This window comes from Heptranchias perlo, unplaced genomic scaffold (genome assembly GCF_035084215.1).
Source record: "Heptranchias perlo isolate sHepPer1 unplaced genomic scaffold, sHepPer1.hap1 HAP1_SCAFFOLD_258, whole genome shotgun sequence".
NCBI lineage: Eukaryota > Metazoa > Chordata > Chondrichthyes > Hexanchiformes > Hexanchidae > Heptranchias > Heptranchias perlo.
In genome coordinates, this window is record NW_027139270.1 from 263,390 (window position 1) to 280,440 (window position 17,051).

The 17,051-nt window shown below is 47.8% G+C and overlaps 1 protein-coding gene across 2 annotated transcripts in view; it reads left to right on the forward strand.

Moving 5' to 3' along the window:
• LOC137310523 (disintegrin and metalloproteinase domain-containing protein 33-like) overlaps positions 1–17,051 on the forward strand; it is a 382,320-nt gene that overhangs the window by 262,679 nt on the left and 102,590 nt on the right. For both annotated transcript variants that reach the window (XM_067978293.1, XM_067978294.1), the window contains exon 17: positions 4,147–4,224. In XM_067978293.1, coding sequence (XP_067834394.1) covers positions 4,147–4,224 — 78 coding nt within the window. The remainder of the gene's footprint in view (positions 1–4,146; positions 4,225–17,051) is intronic.

The window sequence follows — 17,051 nt, forward strand, 5'->3', positions numbered from 1 at the left end:
CGATTCCATGGGCTTCTATCTTAGCTAACAGTCTCTTATGTGGGACCTTATCAAATGCCTTCTGGAAGTCCATATAAATAACATCCATTGACATTCCCCTGTCCACTACTTTAGTCACCTCTTCAAAAAATTCAATCAGGTTTGTCAGGCACGACCTACCTTTCACAAATCCATGCTGGCTCTCTCTGATTAACTGAAAATTCTCAGGGTGTTCCAGTCACCCTATCCTTAATTATAGACTCCAGCATTTTCCCCACAACAGCTGTTAGGCTAACTGGTCTATAATTCCCTGGTTTCCCTCTCTCTCCTTTCTTAAAAAGCGGAGTGACATGTGCAATTTTCCAATCTAGAGGGACAGTTCCTGAATCTCGAGAACTTTGAAATTATAGTTCGGGCATCTGCAATGTGCTCACCTACTTCCTTTAAAACCCTGGGATGGAAACCATCTGGTCCTGGGGATTTGTCACTCTTTAGTGCTATTATTTTCTTCATTGCTGTTGCTTTACTGATGTTAATTTTATCGAGTCCCTGTCCCCGATTCAATATTAGTTTTCTTGGGATTTCCGGCATGCTATCCTCTTTTTCTACCTTAAATACTGACGCAAAGTAATCGTTCAACATGTCCGCCATTTCCCCATTGTCAATGACAATATCCCCACTTTCAGTTTTTAAGGGGCCAACACTGCTCCTGACCACCCTCTTTTTCCTAATGTAACTATAAAAGTTCTTCATATTAGTTTTGATATCCCTTGCAAGTTTCTTTTCATACTCTCTTTTTGTAGCTCTTACTATCTGTTTTGTGACCCTTTGTTGATCTTTGTATCTTTCCCATTCGCCAGGATCTGTGCCATTTTTTGCCTTTTTGTATGCCCTTTCCTTATGTCTTATACTGTCCCTTACCTCTTTAGTTGTCCATGGCTGTTTTTTTTGGCAAGTAGAGTTCTTGCCCCTCAGGGGTATAAACCGATTCTGTATCACGTTAAATGTTTCTTTAAACATTTCCCACTGATCATCAGTCGTTTTACCCATTATCAGATTTGCCCAGTTTACTGTGGACAGTCTCTGTCTCATCCCATTGAAGTCGGCCTTACCCAAGTCGAGAATCTTAGCAGCTGATTCACTTTTTTCCCTTTCAAACACTACATTGAACTCGATCATGTTATGATCACTATTGGATAGATGTTCACGCACAGTTAAGCTGTTAACTAAATCTGGTTCATTACTCATTACTAAATCTAGTATGGCTTGCCCCCTTGTTGCCTCTGGGACATACTGCTGGAGAAAACTATCCCGGACACACTCAAGAAATTCACTACCTTTCTGACAGTTGCTAGTCTGCTTTCTCCAATCTATGTGAAGGTTAAAGTCCCCCATTAAGACCACTATGCCTTTCTTACACACTTGTCTAATCTCTGCATTTATACAATCTAGCACTTCAGAGCTGCTGCCAGGGCTCCTATACACAACTCCCACTATAGTCTCAGATCCTTTCCTATTTCTCAATTCAACCCATAAGGCCTCTGTTGGCTGCTTACCTCTCGTTATATCCTCCTTTATCATTGAAGTGATTTCATCTCTAATCATTAAGGCTACTCCTCCCCCTCTTCCATTTTCCCTATCTCTCCTGTAGACCTTATAACCTGGTATATTTAGTTCCCAATCCTGACCATCCTGCAGCCATGTCTCAGTAATAGCTATCATGTCATACCCTCCAATTTGAATTTGAACCTGTAGTTCATTTAATTTATTCCTTATACTCCGTGCATTTGTATATAGAACTCTTAGTTGGACCACACACCCTAGCCTGACCTTCAGCTTTGACGCCTTCTAGTTTTCACTTTATCTGTAGTGCCGAAAGGACACTTTCTTTCTGCTGCTATACGCTTTTCGCTTTCACTTGTTCTTGAACAACTGTTTGTACTATTTGTATGTGGTGGTGAGCCGCCTTCTTGAACCGCTGCAGTCCGTGTGGTGAAGGTTCTCCCACAGTGCTGTTAGGAAGGGAGTTCCAGGATTTTGACCCAGCGACGATGAAGGAACGGCGATATATTTCCAAGTCGGGATGGTGTGTGACTTGGAGGGGAACGTGCAGGTGGTGTTGTTCCCATGCGCCTGCTGCCCTTGTACTTCTAGGTGGTAGAGTTTGCGGGTTTGGGAGGTGCTGTCGAAGAAGCCTTGGCGAGTTGCTGCAGTGCATCCTGTGGATGGTACACACTGCAGCCAAAGTGCGCCGGTGGTGAAGGGAGTGAATGTTTCGGGTGGTGGATGGGGTGCCAATCAAGCGGGCTGCTTTGTCCTGGATGGTGTCGAGCTTCGAGTGTTGTTGGAGCTGCACTCATCCAGGCAAGTGGAGAGTATTCCATCACACTCCTGACTTGTGCCTTGTGGATGGTGGAAAGGCTTTGGGGAGTCAGGAGGTGAGTCACTCGCTGCAGAATACCGAGCCTCTGGCCTGCTCTTATAGAATCATAGAATCATAGAAGTTACAACATGGAAACAGGCCCTTCGGCCCAACATGTCCATGTCGCCCAGTTTATACCACTAAGCTAGTCCCAATTGCCTGCACTTGGCCCATATCCCTCGATACCCATCTTCCCCATGTAACTGTCCAAATGCTTTTTAAAAGACAAAATTGTACCCGCCTCTACTACTGCCTCTGGCAGCTCGTTCCAGACACTCACCACCCTTTGAGTGAAAAAATTGCCCCTCTGGATCCTTTTGTATCTCTCCCCTCTCACCTTAAATCTGTGCCCCCACGTTATAGACTCCCCTACCTTTGGGAAAAGATTTTGACTATCGACCTTATCTATGCCCCTCATTATTTTATAGTATTTATGTGGCTGGTCCAGTTCAGTTTCTGGTCAATGGTGACCCCCAGGATGTTGATGGTGGGGGATTCGGCGATGGTAATGCCGTTGAATGTCAAGGGGAGGTGGTTAGACTCTCTCTTGTTGGAGATGGTCATTGCCTGGCACTTGTCTGGCGCGAATGTTACTTGCCACTTATCAGCCCAAGCCTGGATGTTGTCCAGGTCTTGCTGCATGCGGGCACGGACTGCTTCATTATCTGAGGGGTTGCGAATGGAACTGAACACTGTGCAATCATCAGTGAACATCCCCATTTCTGACCTTCTGATGGAGGGAAGGTCATTGATGAAGCAGCTGAAGATGGTTGGGCCGAGGACACTGCCCTGAGGAACTCCTGCAGCAATGTCCTGGGGCTGAGATGATTGGCCTCCAACAACCACTACCATCTTCCTTTGTGCTAGGTATGACTCCAGCCACTGGAGAGTTTTCCCCCTGATTCCCATTGACTTCAATTTTACTCGGGCTCCTTGGTGCCACACTCGGCCAAATGCTGCCTTGATGTCAAGGGCAGGCACTCTCACCTCACCTCTGGAATTCAGCTCTTTTGCCCATGTTTGGACCAAGGCTGTAATGAGGTCTGGAGCCGAGTGGTCCTGACGGAACCCAAACTGAGCATCGGTGAGCAGGTTATTGGTGAGTAAGTGCCGCTTGACAGCACTGTCGACGACACCTTCCATCACTTTGCTGATGATTGAGAGTAGACTGATGGGGCGGTAATTGGCCGGATTGGATTTGTCCTGCTTTTTGTGGACAGGACATACCTGGGCAATTTTCCACATTGTCGGGTAGATGCCAATGTTGTAGCTGTACTGGAACAGCTTGGCTAGAGGCGCAGCTAGTTCTGGAGCACAAGTCTTCAGCACTACAGCGACCGCAACCCGGCTTTATTTCCGGGTTTAATGTCGGCGTGTAAAAGTACACGCTTCCCACTCGGAATCCACAGGCCGAACATTTTGCGGTTGCCACCCAAAAAAACAACAATTTTCAACTCAACCCAACCCACAAATTCTTGGGGTTTAAAATCACCCCCACTGTGTGAGATACACTGACACTGGGTGTGTGTGTTCCATTTATATACCCTCACTGTGAGACACTGTGATACGCTGACACTGGGTGTGTGTGTTCCATTTATATACCCTCACTGTGAGACACTGTGATACACTGACACTGGGTGTCTCGCACTGTCTCAATCTATTTCCAGAAGTAGTTAAGTGTGAACTGTGAAACACTAAGAAGCAGTGTTCTTTATTGATGTGGTTTTGCTGCTCTCTCTGCCCAGGTCTGCATGGACAGGCGTTGCCAGCTCGCCTCCTTCCTCGATGTGAACAAGTGTGTGGAAAAGTGTCACGGACATGGGGTAAGCAGCACACACTCCTCCTCACACTCAGTCCACCACCTCGCTCTGGGGGATTCTGGCTGTTTCAAGGATCAATGGTACAACCTCCCCAGTACTGGGAAATTAAATGGGAGTTTGAACCCCTCGGTCATGGACTGTGGGGGGTCTCACAGGGAGACCTGTCCCTGTGTATAATGGAGTTCAAGCCCCTCGATCGGGGACTGTGGGGGGTCTCACAGGGAGACCTGTCACTGTGTATAATGGAGTTCAAGCCCCTCGATCAGGGACTGTGGGGGTCTCACAGTGAGACCTGTCCCTGTGTATAATGGAGTTCGAGCCCCTCGATCAGGGACTGTGGGGGTCTCACAGTGAGACCTGTCCCTGTGTATAATGGAGTTCGAGCCCCTCGATCGGGGACTGTGGGGGTCTCACAGTGAGACCTGTCCCTGTGTATAATGGAGTGGGATCCAAGGGAAAGAGGCAAGTTGGATCCAAAATTGGCTCAGTGGCAGGAAGCAAAGGGTAATAGTGGACGGGTGCTTTTGTGACTGGGAGGCTGTTTCCAGTGGGGTTCTGCAGGGCTCGATATTGGGTCCCTTGCTTTTTGTGGCATTTAACAAAGATTTAGATTTAAATGTAGGGGGTATGATTAAGAAGTTTGCGGATGATACAAAAGTTGGCCATGTGGTTGATGGTGAGGAGGAAAGCTGCAGACTGCAGGAAGATATCAATGGACTGGTCAGGTGGGCAGAAAAGTGATGCCAGAGGACTGGAGAATTGCAAATGTTACACCCTTGTTCAAAAAACGTTCCAGAGATGAGGAACTTCAATTACATGGATAGACTGGAGAAGCTGGGGTTGTTCTCCTTAGAACGGACCATAAGACCGTAAGAGATAGGAGCAGGAGGAGGCCATTCGGCCCCTCGATCCTGCTCCGCCATTCAATGAGATCATGGCTGATCTGATTTTTACCTCAACTCCACTTTCCCGCCCTTTCCCCATATCCTTTGACTCTCTCGCTGATCAAAAATTTGTCCAACTCAGCCTTGAATGTATTCAATGACTCAGCCTCCACAGCTTTTTGGGGTAAAGAATTCCAAAGATTCACGACCCTCTGGGAGAAGAAATTCCTCCTCATTTCCGTCTTAAACGGGCGACCCCTTATTCTGAGACTATGCCCCCTAGTTTTAGATTCCCCCATGAGGGGTAACATCCTCTCAGCATCTACCCTATCGAGTCCCCTCAGAATCTTGTATGTTTCAATAAGATCTCCTCTCATTCTTCAAAACTCCAATGAGTATAGACCCAACCTGTTCAATCTTTCCTCATAAGACAACCCTTCCATACCTGGAATCAATCTGGTGAACCTTCTCTGAACTGCCTCCAATACAAGTATGTCCTTCCTTAAATAAGGGCACCAGAACTGTACGCAGTACTCCAGGTGTGGTCTCACCAGCACTCTGTACAGTTGTAGCATGACTTCCCTGCTTTACTTGGAGATAATTAATTAATCCTGTTTCGTTACCCATTACCAGATCCAAAATGGCCTGTTCCCTGGTTGGTTCCCCGATGTATTGGTCTAAGAAACAGTCCCTAATACACTCTATGAACTCCTCCTCAGGACTAATTTTTGCCAATTTGATTTGTCCAATCTATGTGAAAGTTAAAATCGCCCATGATTATTGCATTACCTTTTTTACAAGCCCCCCTTATTCCCTGATTAATATTTTGCCCTACAGTGTAGCTACTGTTTGGTGGGAGTAGTATATAGGCCCCCAGTGATTTCTTTCCCTTGCTATTTCTTACCTCCACCCAAATTGATTCGACATCTTGATCTTCTGAGCCAAGATCATTTCTCACTATTATACCAATTTCATCCTTTATTAACAGAGCTACCCCACCACCTTTACCTTTTTTTCCTCTCCTTCCGAAATGTTAAATAACCCTGAATATTTAGCTCCCAACCTTGGTCACCTTGCAACCACGTCTCTAATGGCCACGAGATCATACCCATTTGTTTCTATTTCTGCCGTCAATTCATCAATCTTATTACGGATGCTGCACACATTCAGATAAAGCCAAACAGAGACATTTGAGAGGAGATTTGATCGAGGTATTCAAAATCATGAAGGGTCGAGACAGAGTTGATCGAGAGAAACTGTTCCCATTGGCAGAAGGGTCGAGAACCAGAGGACACAGATTTAAGGTGATTGGCAAAAGAACCAAAGGTGACATGAGGAAAAACTATCTTACACAGCGAGTGGTTAGGATCTGGAATGCACTGCCCGAGGGGGTGGTGGAGGCAGATTCAATCATGGCCGTCAAAAGGGAACTGGATAAGTACTTGAAGAGACAAAATTTGCAGCACTACGGGGAAAGGGAAGGGGAGTAGGACTAGCTGGATTGCTCTTGCAATCCATCACCAAGACCGCCTACTTCCACCTCCGTAACATCACCCGCCTCCGTCCCTGCCTCAGCTCATCTGCTGCTGAAACCCTCATCCGTGCCTTTATTACCTCCAGACTGGACTATTCCAATGCTCTCCTGCCCGGCCTCCCATCTTCCACCCTCCATAAACTTCAGCTCATCCAAAGCTCTGCTGCCCGTATCCTAACTCACACCGAGTCCCGTTCACCATCACCCCCTGTGCTCACTGACCTACATTGGCTCCCGGTCCGGGAACACCTCGATTTTAAAATTCTCATCCTTGTTTTCAAATCCCTCCATGGCCTCACCCCCCCCCTAATCTCTGTAACCTCCTCCAGCCCGACAACCCTCCGAGATCTCTGCACTCCTCCAATTCTGGCCTCTTGCGTATCCCTGATTTTAATCGCTCCACCATTGGCGGCCGTGCCTTCAGCTGCCCAGGCCCTAAAATCTGAAATTCCATCTCGGCCTCCTCCCGATATCCCCAACGTCACGGAAGCCAGTCTTCAGCCAATACGATTCACTCCACGTGATATCAAGAAACGGCTGCATGCACTGGATTAAACAAAGGCTATGGGCCCCGACAACATCCCAACTGAAGTGCTGAAGACTTGTGCTCCAGAACTAGCTGCGCGTCTAGCCAAGCTATTCCAGTACAGCTACAACACTGGCATCTACCCGACAATGTGGAAAATTGCCCAGGTATGTCATGTCCACAAAAAGCAGGACAGATCCAATCCGGCCAATTACCGCCCCATCCGTCCACTCTCAATCATCAGCAAAGTGATGGAAGGTGTCATCGACAGTGCTATCAAGCGGCACTTACTCACCAATAACCTGCTCACCGATGCTCAGTTTGGGATCCGCCAGGACCACTCGGCTCCAGACCTCATTACAGCTTTGGTCCAAACATGGACAAAAGAGCTGAATTCCAGAGGTGAGGTGAGAGTGACTGCCCTTGACATCAAGGCAGCATTTGACCGAGTGTGGCACCAAGGAGCCCCAGTAAAATTGAAGTCAATGGGAATCAGGGGGAAAACTCTCCAGTGGTTGGAGTCATACCGAGCACAAAGGAAGATGGTAGTGGTTGTTGGAGGCCAATCATCTCAGCCCCAGGACATTGCTGCAGGAGTTCCTCAGGGCAGTGTCCTAGGCCCAACCATCTTCAGCTGCTTCATCAATGACCTTCCCTCCATCATAAGGTCAGAAATGGGGATGTTTGCTGATGATTGCACAGTGTTCAGTTCCATTCGCAACCCCTCAGATAATGAAGCAGTCCGTGCCCGCATGCAGCAAGACCTGGACAACATCCAGGCTTGGGCTGATAAGTGGCAAGTAACATTCGTGCCAGACAAGTGCCAGGCAATGACCATCTCCAACAAGAGAGAGTCTAACCACTTCCCCTTGACATTCAACGGCATTACCATCGCCGACTCCCCCACCATCAACATCCTGGGGGTCACCATTGACCAGAAACCTAACTGGAGCAGCCATATAAATACTGTGGCTATAAGAGCAGGTCAAAGGCTGGGTATTCTGCGGCGAGTGACTCACCTCCTGACTCCCCAAAGCCTTTCCGCCATCTACAAGGCACAAGTCAGGAGTGTGATGGAATTCTCTCCACTTGTCTGGATGAGTGCAGATCCAACAACACTCAAGAAGCTCGACACCATCCAGGACAAAGCAGCCCGCTTGATTGGCACCCCATCCACCACCCTAAACATTCACTCCCTTCACCATCGGCGCACAGTGGCTGCAGTGTGTACCATCCACAGGATGCACTGCAGCAACTCGCCAAGGCTTCTTCGACAGCACCTCCCAAACCCGCGACCTCTACCACCTAGAAGGACAAGGGCAGCAGGCACATGGGAACAACACCACCTGCACGTTCCCCTCCAAGTCACACACCATCCCGACTTGGAAATATATCGCCGTTCCTTCATCGTCGCTGGGTCAAAATCCTGGAACTCCCTTCCTAACAGCACTGTGGGAGAACCTTCACCACACGGACTGCAGTGGTTCAAGAAGGCGGCTCACCACCACCTTCTCAAGGGCAATTAGGGATGGGCAATAAATGCCGGCCTCGCCAGCGACGCCCACATCTCACGAACGAATTTTTAAAAATTCCCTCCCAAAACCTCTCCGCCTCTCGACCTCTCTCACCTCCTTCAAGGCGATCCTTAAAACCTACCTCTGACCAAACGTTTGGTCACTTGTCCTAATATCTTATGTGGCTCAGTGTCAAATTTTGTTTGATAATCGCTCCTGTGAAGCACCTTGGGACAATCTACTACGTTAAAGGCACAGTATAAATGGGATTGTTGTTTGGGGCCTTCCCATTGGTGTCAGGGGCATTCACCTTTTTCAGGTGGGAGCCTATTTGTAAAATACAAACTGGGGTTCTCTATCATGGCGAGGAGCTGGAGCAGTACTGAGTTACCGATGGGACGAGAGTGTGACACATTACTGCTGGCTGGAGTGATCCTTAAAGGAACCACTGCAGCCCTCTCACAAAACCAGCCACAGTAAGTTTATTTTAAAGCTTCTTGTGAGGCCCAGAAGTGAGTGCTCGAAATCCTTTTTGGTTCAGCGTTGAATGAATCTCAGGAGTGGGGTTTGATTGGTTCAGGGTTGAATGAGTCTCAGGAGTGGGGTTTGATTGGTTCAGGGTTGAATGAGTATCAGGAGTGGGGTTTGATTGGTTCAGAGTTGAACGATGGGTCTCAGGAGTGGGGTTTGATTGGTTCAGAGTTGAATGAGTCTCAAGAGTGGGGTTTGATTGGTTCAGGGTTGAATGAATCTCAGGAGTGGGGTTTGATTGGTTCAGAGTTGAATGAATCTCAGGAGTGGGGTTTGATTGGTTCAGAGTTGAACGATGGGTCTCAGGAGTGGGGTTTGATTGGTTCAGAGTTGAATGAGTCTCACGAGTGGGGTTTGATTGGTTCAGAGTTGAATGAATCTCAGGAGTGGGGTTTGATTGGTTCAGAGTTGAACAATGGGTCTCAGGAGTGGGGTTTGATTGGTTCAGAGTTGAATGAGTCTCAGGAGTGGGGTTTGATTGGTTCAGGGTTGAATGAATCTCAGGAGTGGGGTTTGATTGGTTCAGGGTTGAACAATGGGTCTCAGGAGTAGGGTTTGATTGGTTCAGAGTTGAATGAGTCTCAGGAGTGGGGTTTGATTGGTTCAGAGTTGAATGAATCTCAGGAGTGGGGTTTGATTGGTTCAGAGTTGAATGAGTCTCAGGAGTGGGGTTTGATTGGTTCAGAGTTGAATGAATCTCAGGAGTAGGGTTTGATTGGTTCAGAGTTGAATGAGTCTCAGGAGTGGGGTTTGATTGGTTCAGAGTTGAATGAGTCTCAGGAGTGGGGTTTGATTGGTTCAGAGTTGAATGAATCTCAGGAGTGGGGTTTGATTGGTTCAGGGTTGAATGAGTCTCAGGAGTGGGGTTTGATTGGTTCAGAGTTGAATGAATCTCAGGAGTGGGGTTTGATTGGTTCAGGGTTGAATGAGTCTCAGGAGTGGGGTTTGATTGGTTCAGAGTTGAATGAGTCTCAGGAGTGGGGTTTGATTGGTTCAGAGTTGAACGATGGGTCTCAGGAGTGGGGTTTGATTGGTTCAGGGTTGAATGAGTCTCAGGAGTGGGGTTTGATTGGTTCAGGGTTGAATGAGTCTCAGGAATGGGGTTTGATTGGTTCAGGGTTGAATGATGGGTCTCAGGAGTGGGGTTTGGTTCAAAGTTGAATGAGTCTCAGGAGTGGGGTTTGATTGGTTCAGAGTTGAATGAGTCTCAGGAGTGGGGTTTGATTGGTTCAGGGTTGAATGAGTCTCAGGAGTGGGGTTTGATTGGTTCAGGGTTGAACGATGGGTCTCAGGAGTGGGGTTTGATTGGTTCAGAGTTGAATGAGTCTCAGGAGTGGGGTTTGATTGGTTCAGGGTTGAATGAGTCTCAGGAGTGGGGTTTGATTGGTTCAGAGTTGAACGATGGGTCTCAGGAGTGGGGTTTGATTGGTTCAGAGTTGAATGAATCTCAGGAGTGGGGTTTGATTGGTTCAGGGTTGAATGAGTCTCAGGAGTGGGGTTTGATTGGTTCAGGGTTGAATGAGTCTCAGGAGTGGGGTTTGATTGGTTCAGAGTTGAATGAGTCTCAGGAGTGGGGTTTGATTGGTTCAGAGTTGAATGAGTCTCAGGAGTGGGGTTTGATTGGTTCAGGGTTGAATGAGTCTCAGGAGTGGGGTTTGATTGGTTCAGGGTTGAACGATGGGTCTCAGGAGTGGGGTTTGATTGGTTCAGAGTTGAACGATGGGTCTCAGGAGTGGGGTTTGATTGGTTCAGAGTTGAATGAATCTCAGGAGTGGGGTTTGATTGGTTCAGGGTTGAATGAGTCTCAGGAGTGGGGTTTGATTGGTTCAGGGTTGAATGAGTCTCAGGAGTGGGGTTTGATTGGTTCAGAGTTGAATGAGTCTCAGGAGTGGGGTTTGATTGGTTCAGAGTTGAACGATGGGTCTCAGGAGTGGAGTTTGATTGGTTCAGGGTTGAATGAGTCTCAGGAGTGGGGTTTGATTGGTTCAGGGTTGAATGAATCTCAGGAGTGGGGTTTGATTGGTTCAGAGCTGAACGATGGGTCTCAGGAGTGGGGTTTGATTGGTTCAGGGTTGAATGAGTCTCAGGAGTGGGGTTTGATTGGTTCAGGGTTGAATGAGTCTCAGGAGTGGGGTTTGATTGGTTCTGGGTTGAATGATGGGTCTCAGGAGTGGGGTTTGGTTCAGAGTTGAATGAGTCTCTGGAGTGGGGATTGATTGGTTCAGGGTTGAATGAGTCTCAGGAGTGGGGTTTGATTGGTTCAGGGTTGAATGAGTCTCAGGAGTGGGGTTTGATTGGTTCAGGGTTGAATGAATCTCAGGAGTGGGGTTTGATTGGTTCAGAGTTGAACGATGGGTCTCAGGAGTGGGGTTTGATTGGTTCAGAGTTGAATGAGTCTCAGGAGTGGGGTTTGATTGGTTCAGAGTTGAACGATGGGTCTCAGGAGTGGGGTTTGATTGGTTCAGAGTTGAATGAATCTCAGGAGTGGGGTTTGATTGGTTCAGGGTTGAATGAGTCTCAGGAGTGGGGTTTGATTGGTTCAGGGTTGAATGGGTCTCAGGAGTGGGGTTTGATTGGTTCAGAGTTGAATGAGTCTCAGCAGTGGGGTTTGATTGGTTCAGGGTTGAATGAGTCTCAGGAGTGGGGTTTGATTGGTTCAGAGTTGAATGAGTCTCAGGAGTGGGGTTTGATTGGTTCAGAGTTGAACGATGGGTCTCAGGAGTGGAGTTTGATTGGTTCAGGGTTGAATGAGTCTCAGGAGTGGGGTTTGATTGGTTCAGGGTTGAATGAATCTCAGGAGTGGGGTTTGATTGGTTCAGAGCTGAACGATGGGTCTCAGGAGTGGGGTTTGATTGGTTCAGGGTTGAATGAGTCTCAGGAGTGGGGTTTGATTGGTTCAGGGTTGAATGAGTCTCAGGAGTGGGGTTTGATTGGTTCAGCGTTGAATGATGGGTCTCAGGAGTGGGGTTTGGTTCAGAGTTGAATGAGTCTCAGGAGTGGGGATTGATTGGTTCAGAGTTGAATGAGTCTCAGCAGTGGGGTTTGATTGGTTCAGGGTTGAATGAGTCTCAGGAGTGGGGTTTGATTGGTTCAGAGTTGAATGAGTCTCAGGAGTGGGGTTTGATTGGTTCAGGGTTGAATGAGTCTCAGGAGTGGGGTTTGATTGGTTCAGGGTTGAATGAGTCTCAGGAGTGGGGTTTGATTGGTTCAGAGTTGAATGAGTCTCAGGAGTGGGGTTTGATTGGTTCAGAGTTGAACGATGGGTCTCAGGAGTGGGGTTTGATTGGTTCAGGGTTGAATGAGTCTCAGGAGTGGGGTTTGATTGGTTCAGGGTTGAATGAATCTCAGGAGTGGGGTTTGATTGGTTCAGGGTTGAATGAGTCTCAGGAGTGGGGTTTGATTGGTTCAGGGTTGAATGATGGGTCTCAGGAGTGGGGTTTGATTGATTCAGAGTTGAATGAGTCTCAGGAGTGGGGTTTGATTGGTTCAGAGTTGAATGAGTCTCAGGAGTGGGGTTTGATTGGTTCAGGGTTGAATGAGTCTCAGGAGTGGGGTTTGATTGGTTCAGAGTTGAATGAGTCTCAGGAGTGGGGTTTGATTGGTTCAGGGTTGAATGAGTCTCAGGAGTGGGGTTTGATTGGTTCAGAGTTGAATGAATCTCAGGAGTGGGGTTTGATTGGTTCAGAGTTGAACGATGGGTCTCAGGAGTGGGGTTTGATTGGTTCAGAGTTGAACGATGGGTCTCAGGAGTGGGGTTTGATTGGTTCAGAGTTGAATGAGTCTCAGGAGTGGGGTTTGATTGGTTCAGAGTTGAACGATGGGTCTCAGGAGTGGAGTTTGATTGGTTCAGGGTTGAATGAGTCTCAGGAGTGGGGTTTGATTGGTTCAGGGTTGAATGAATCTCAGGAGTGGGGTTTGATTGGTTCAGAGCTGAACGATGGGTCTCAGGAGTGGGGTTTGATTGGTTCAGGGTTGAATGAGTCTCAGGAGTGGGGTTTGATTGGTTCAGGGTTGAATGAATCACAGGAGTGGGATTTGATTGGTTCAGGGTTGAACGATGGGTCTCAGGAGTGGGGTTTGATTGGTTCAGAGTTGAATGAGTCTCAGGAGTGGGGTTTGATTGGTTCAGAGTTGAACGATGGGTCTCAGGAGTGGGGTTTGATTGGTTCAGAGTTGAATGAATCTCAGGAGTGGGGTTTGATTGGTTCAGGGTTGAATGAGTCTCAGGAGTGGGGTTTGATTGGTTCAGGGTTGAATGAGTCTCAGGAGTGGGGTTTGATTGGTTCAGAGTTGAATGAGTCTCAGGAGTGGGGTTTGATTGGTTCAGAGTTGAACGATGGGTCTCAGGAGTGGAGTTTGATTGGTTCAGGGTTGAATGAGTCTCAGGAGTGGGGTTTGATTGGTTCAGGGTTGAATGAATCTCAGGAGTGGGGTTTGATTGGTTCAGAGCTGAATGATAGGTCTCAGGAGTGGGGTTTGATTGGTTCAGGGTTGAATGAATCTCAGGAGTGGGGTTTGATTGGTTCAGAGCTGAATGATAGGTCTCAGGAGTGGGGTTTGATTGGTTCAGAGTTGAATGAGTCTCAGGAGTGGGGTTTGATTGATTCAGAGTTGAATGAGTCTCAGGAGTGGGGTTTGATTGGTTCAGGGTTGAATGAATCACAGGAGTGGGGTTTGATTGGTTCAGGGTTGAATGAGTCTCAGGAGTGGGGTTTGATTGGTTCAGGGTTGAATGAATCACAGGAGTGGGGTTTGATTGTTTCAGGGTTGAATGAGTCTCAGGAGTGCAGTTTGATTGGTTCAGGGTTGAATGAGTCTCAGGAGTGGGGTTTGATTGGTTCAGGGTTGAATGAGTCTCAGGAGTGGGGTTTGATTGGTTCAGGGTTGAATGAATCACAGGAGTGGGGTTTGATTGGTTCAGGGTTGAATGAGTCTCAGGAGTGGGGTTTGATTGGTTCAGGGTTGAATGAGTCTCAGGAGTGGGGTTTGATTGGTTCAGGGTTGAATGATGGCTCTCAGGAGTGGGGTTTGATTGGTTCAGAGTTGAATGAGTCTCAGGAGTGGGGTTTGATTGGTTCAGGGTTGAATGAGTCTCAGGAGTGGGGTTTGATTGGTTCAGAGCTGAACGATGGGTCTCAGGAGTGGGGTTTGGTTCAGAGTTGAATGAGTCCCAGGAGTGGGGATTGATTGGTTCAGAGTTGAACGAGTCTCAGCAGTGGGGTTTGATTGGTTCAGGGTTGAATGAGTCTCAGGAGTGGGGTTTGATTGGTTCAGGGTTGAATGAGTCTCAGGAGTGGGGTTTGATTGGTTCAGAGTTGAATGAGTCTCAGGAGTGGGGTTTGATTGGTTCAGAGTTGAACGATGGGTCTCAGGAGTGGGGTTTGATTGGTTCAGGGTTGAATGAGTCTCAGGAGTGGGGTTTGATTGGTTCAGGGTTGAATGAATCTCAGGAGTGGGGTTTGATTGGTTCAGGGTTGAATGAGTCTCAGGAGTGGGGTTTGATTGGTTCAGGGTTGAATGAGTCTCAGGAGTGGGGTTTGATTGGTTCAGGGTTGAATGAGTCTCAGGAGTGGGGTTTGATTGGTTCAGGGTTGAATGATGGGTCTCAGGAGTGGGGTTTGATTGGTTCAGAGTTGAATGAGTCTCAGGAGTGGGGTTTGATTGGTTCAGAGTTGAATGAGTCTCAGGAGTGGGGTTTGATTGGTTCAGGGTTGAATGAGTCTCAGGAGTGGGGTTTGATTGGTTCAGAGTTGAATGAATCTCAGGAGTGGGGTTTGATTGGTTCAGGGTTGATTGAGTCTCAGGAGTGGGGTTTGATTGGTTCAGCGTTGAATGATGGGTCTCAGGAGTGGGGTTTGGTTCAGAGTTGAATCAGTCTCAGGAGTGGGGATTGATTGGTTCAGAGTTGAACGAGTCTCAGCAGTGGGGTTTGATTGGTTCAGGGTTGAATGAGTCTCAGGAGTGGGGTTTGATTGGTTCAGGGTTGAATGGGTCTCAGGAGTGGGGTTTGATTGGTTCAGGGTTGAATGAGTCTCAGGAGTGGGGTTTGATTGGTTCATGGTTGAATGGGTGTCAGGAGTGGGGTTTGATTGGTTCAGAGTTGAATGAGTCTCAGCAGTGGAGTTTGATTGGTTCAGAGTTGAATGAGTCTCAGGAGTGGGGTTTGATTGGTTCAGAGTTGAATGAGTCTCAGGAGTGGGGTTTGATTGGTTCAGAGTTGAATGAGTCTCAGGAGTGGGGTTTGATTGGTTCAGGGTTGAATGAGTCTCAGGAGTGGGGTTTGATTGGTTCAGAGTTGAATGAGTCTCAGGAGTGGGGTTTGATTGGTTCAGGGTTGAATGTATCTCAGGAGTGGGGTTTGATTGGTTCAGGGTTCAATGAGTCTCAGGAGTGGGGTTTGATTGGTTCAGGGTTGAATGAGTCTCAGGAGTGGGGTTTGATTGGTTCAGGGTTGAATGATGGGTCTCAGGAGTGGGGTTTGATTGGTTCATGAGTTGAATGAGTCTCAGGAGTGGGGTTTGATTGGTTCAGGGTTGAATGAGTCTCAGGAGTGGGGTTTGATTGGTTCAGAGTTGAATGAGTCTCAGGAGTGGGGTTTGATTGGTTCAGAGTTGAACGATGGGTCTCAGGAGTGGGGTTTGATTGGTTCGGGGTTGAATGAGTCTCAGGAGTGGGGTTTGATTGGTTCAGGGTTGAATGAATCTCAGGAGTGGGGTTTGATTGGTTCAGGGTTGAATGAGTCTCAGGAGTGGGGTTTGATTGGTTCAGGGTTGAATGATGGGTCTCAGGAGTGGGGTTTGATTGGTTCAGAGTTGAATGAATCTCAGGAGTGGGGTTTGATTGGTTCAGGGTTGAATGAATCTCAGGAGTGGGGTTTGATTGGTTCAGAGTTGAATGAATCTCAGGAGTGGGGTTTGATTGGTTCAGGGTTGAATGAGTCTCAGGAGTGGGGTTTGATTGGTTCAGGGTTGAATGGGTCTCAGGAGTGGGGTTTGATTGGTTCTGAGTTGAATGAGTCTCAGCAGTGGGGTTTGATTGGTTCAGGGTTGAATGAGTCTCAGGAGTGGGGTTTGATTGGTTCAGAGTTGAACGATGGGTCTCAGGAGTGGGGTTTGATTGGTTCAGAGTTGAATGAGTCTCAGGAGTGGGGTTTGATTGGTTCAGGGTTGAATGAGTCTCAGGAGTGGGGTTTGATTGGTTCAGGGTTGAATGTATCTCAGGAGTGGGGTTTGATTGGTTCAGGGTTCAATGAGTCTCAGGAGTGGGGTTTGATTGGTTCAGGGTTGAATGAGTCTCAGGAGTGGGGTTTGATTGGTTCAGGGTTGAATGATGGGTCTCAGGAGTGGGGTTTGATTGGTTCATGAGTTGAATGAGTCTCAGGAGTGGGGTTTGATTGGTTCAGAGTTGAATGAGTCTCAGGAGTGGGGTTTGATTGGTTCAGGGTTGAATGAGTCTCAGGAGTGGGGTTTGATTGGTTCAGAGTTGAATGAGTCTCAGGAGTGGGGTTTGATTGGTTCAGAGTTGAACGATGGGTCTCAGGAGTGGGGTTTGATTGGTTCAGGGTTGAATGAGTCTCAGGAGTGGGGTTTGATTGGTTCAGGGTTGAATGAATCTCAGGAGTGGGGTTTGATTGGTTCAGGGTTGAATGAGTCTCAGGAGTGGGGTTTGATTGGTTCAGGGTTGAATGAGTCTCAGGAGTGGGGTTTGATTGGTTCAGGGTTGAATGATGGGTCTCAGGAGTGGGGTTTGATTGGTTCAGAGTTGAATGAGTCTCAGGAGTGCGGTTTGATTGGTTCAGAGTTGAATGAGTCTCAGGAGTGGGGTTTGATTGGTTCAGGGTT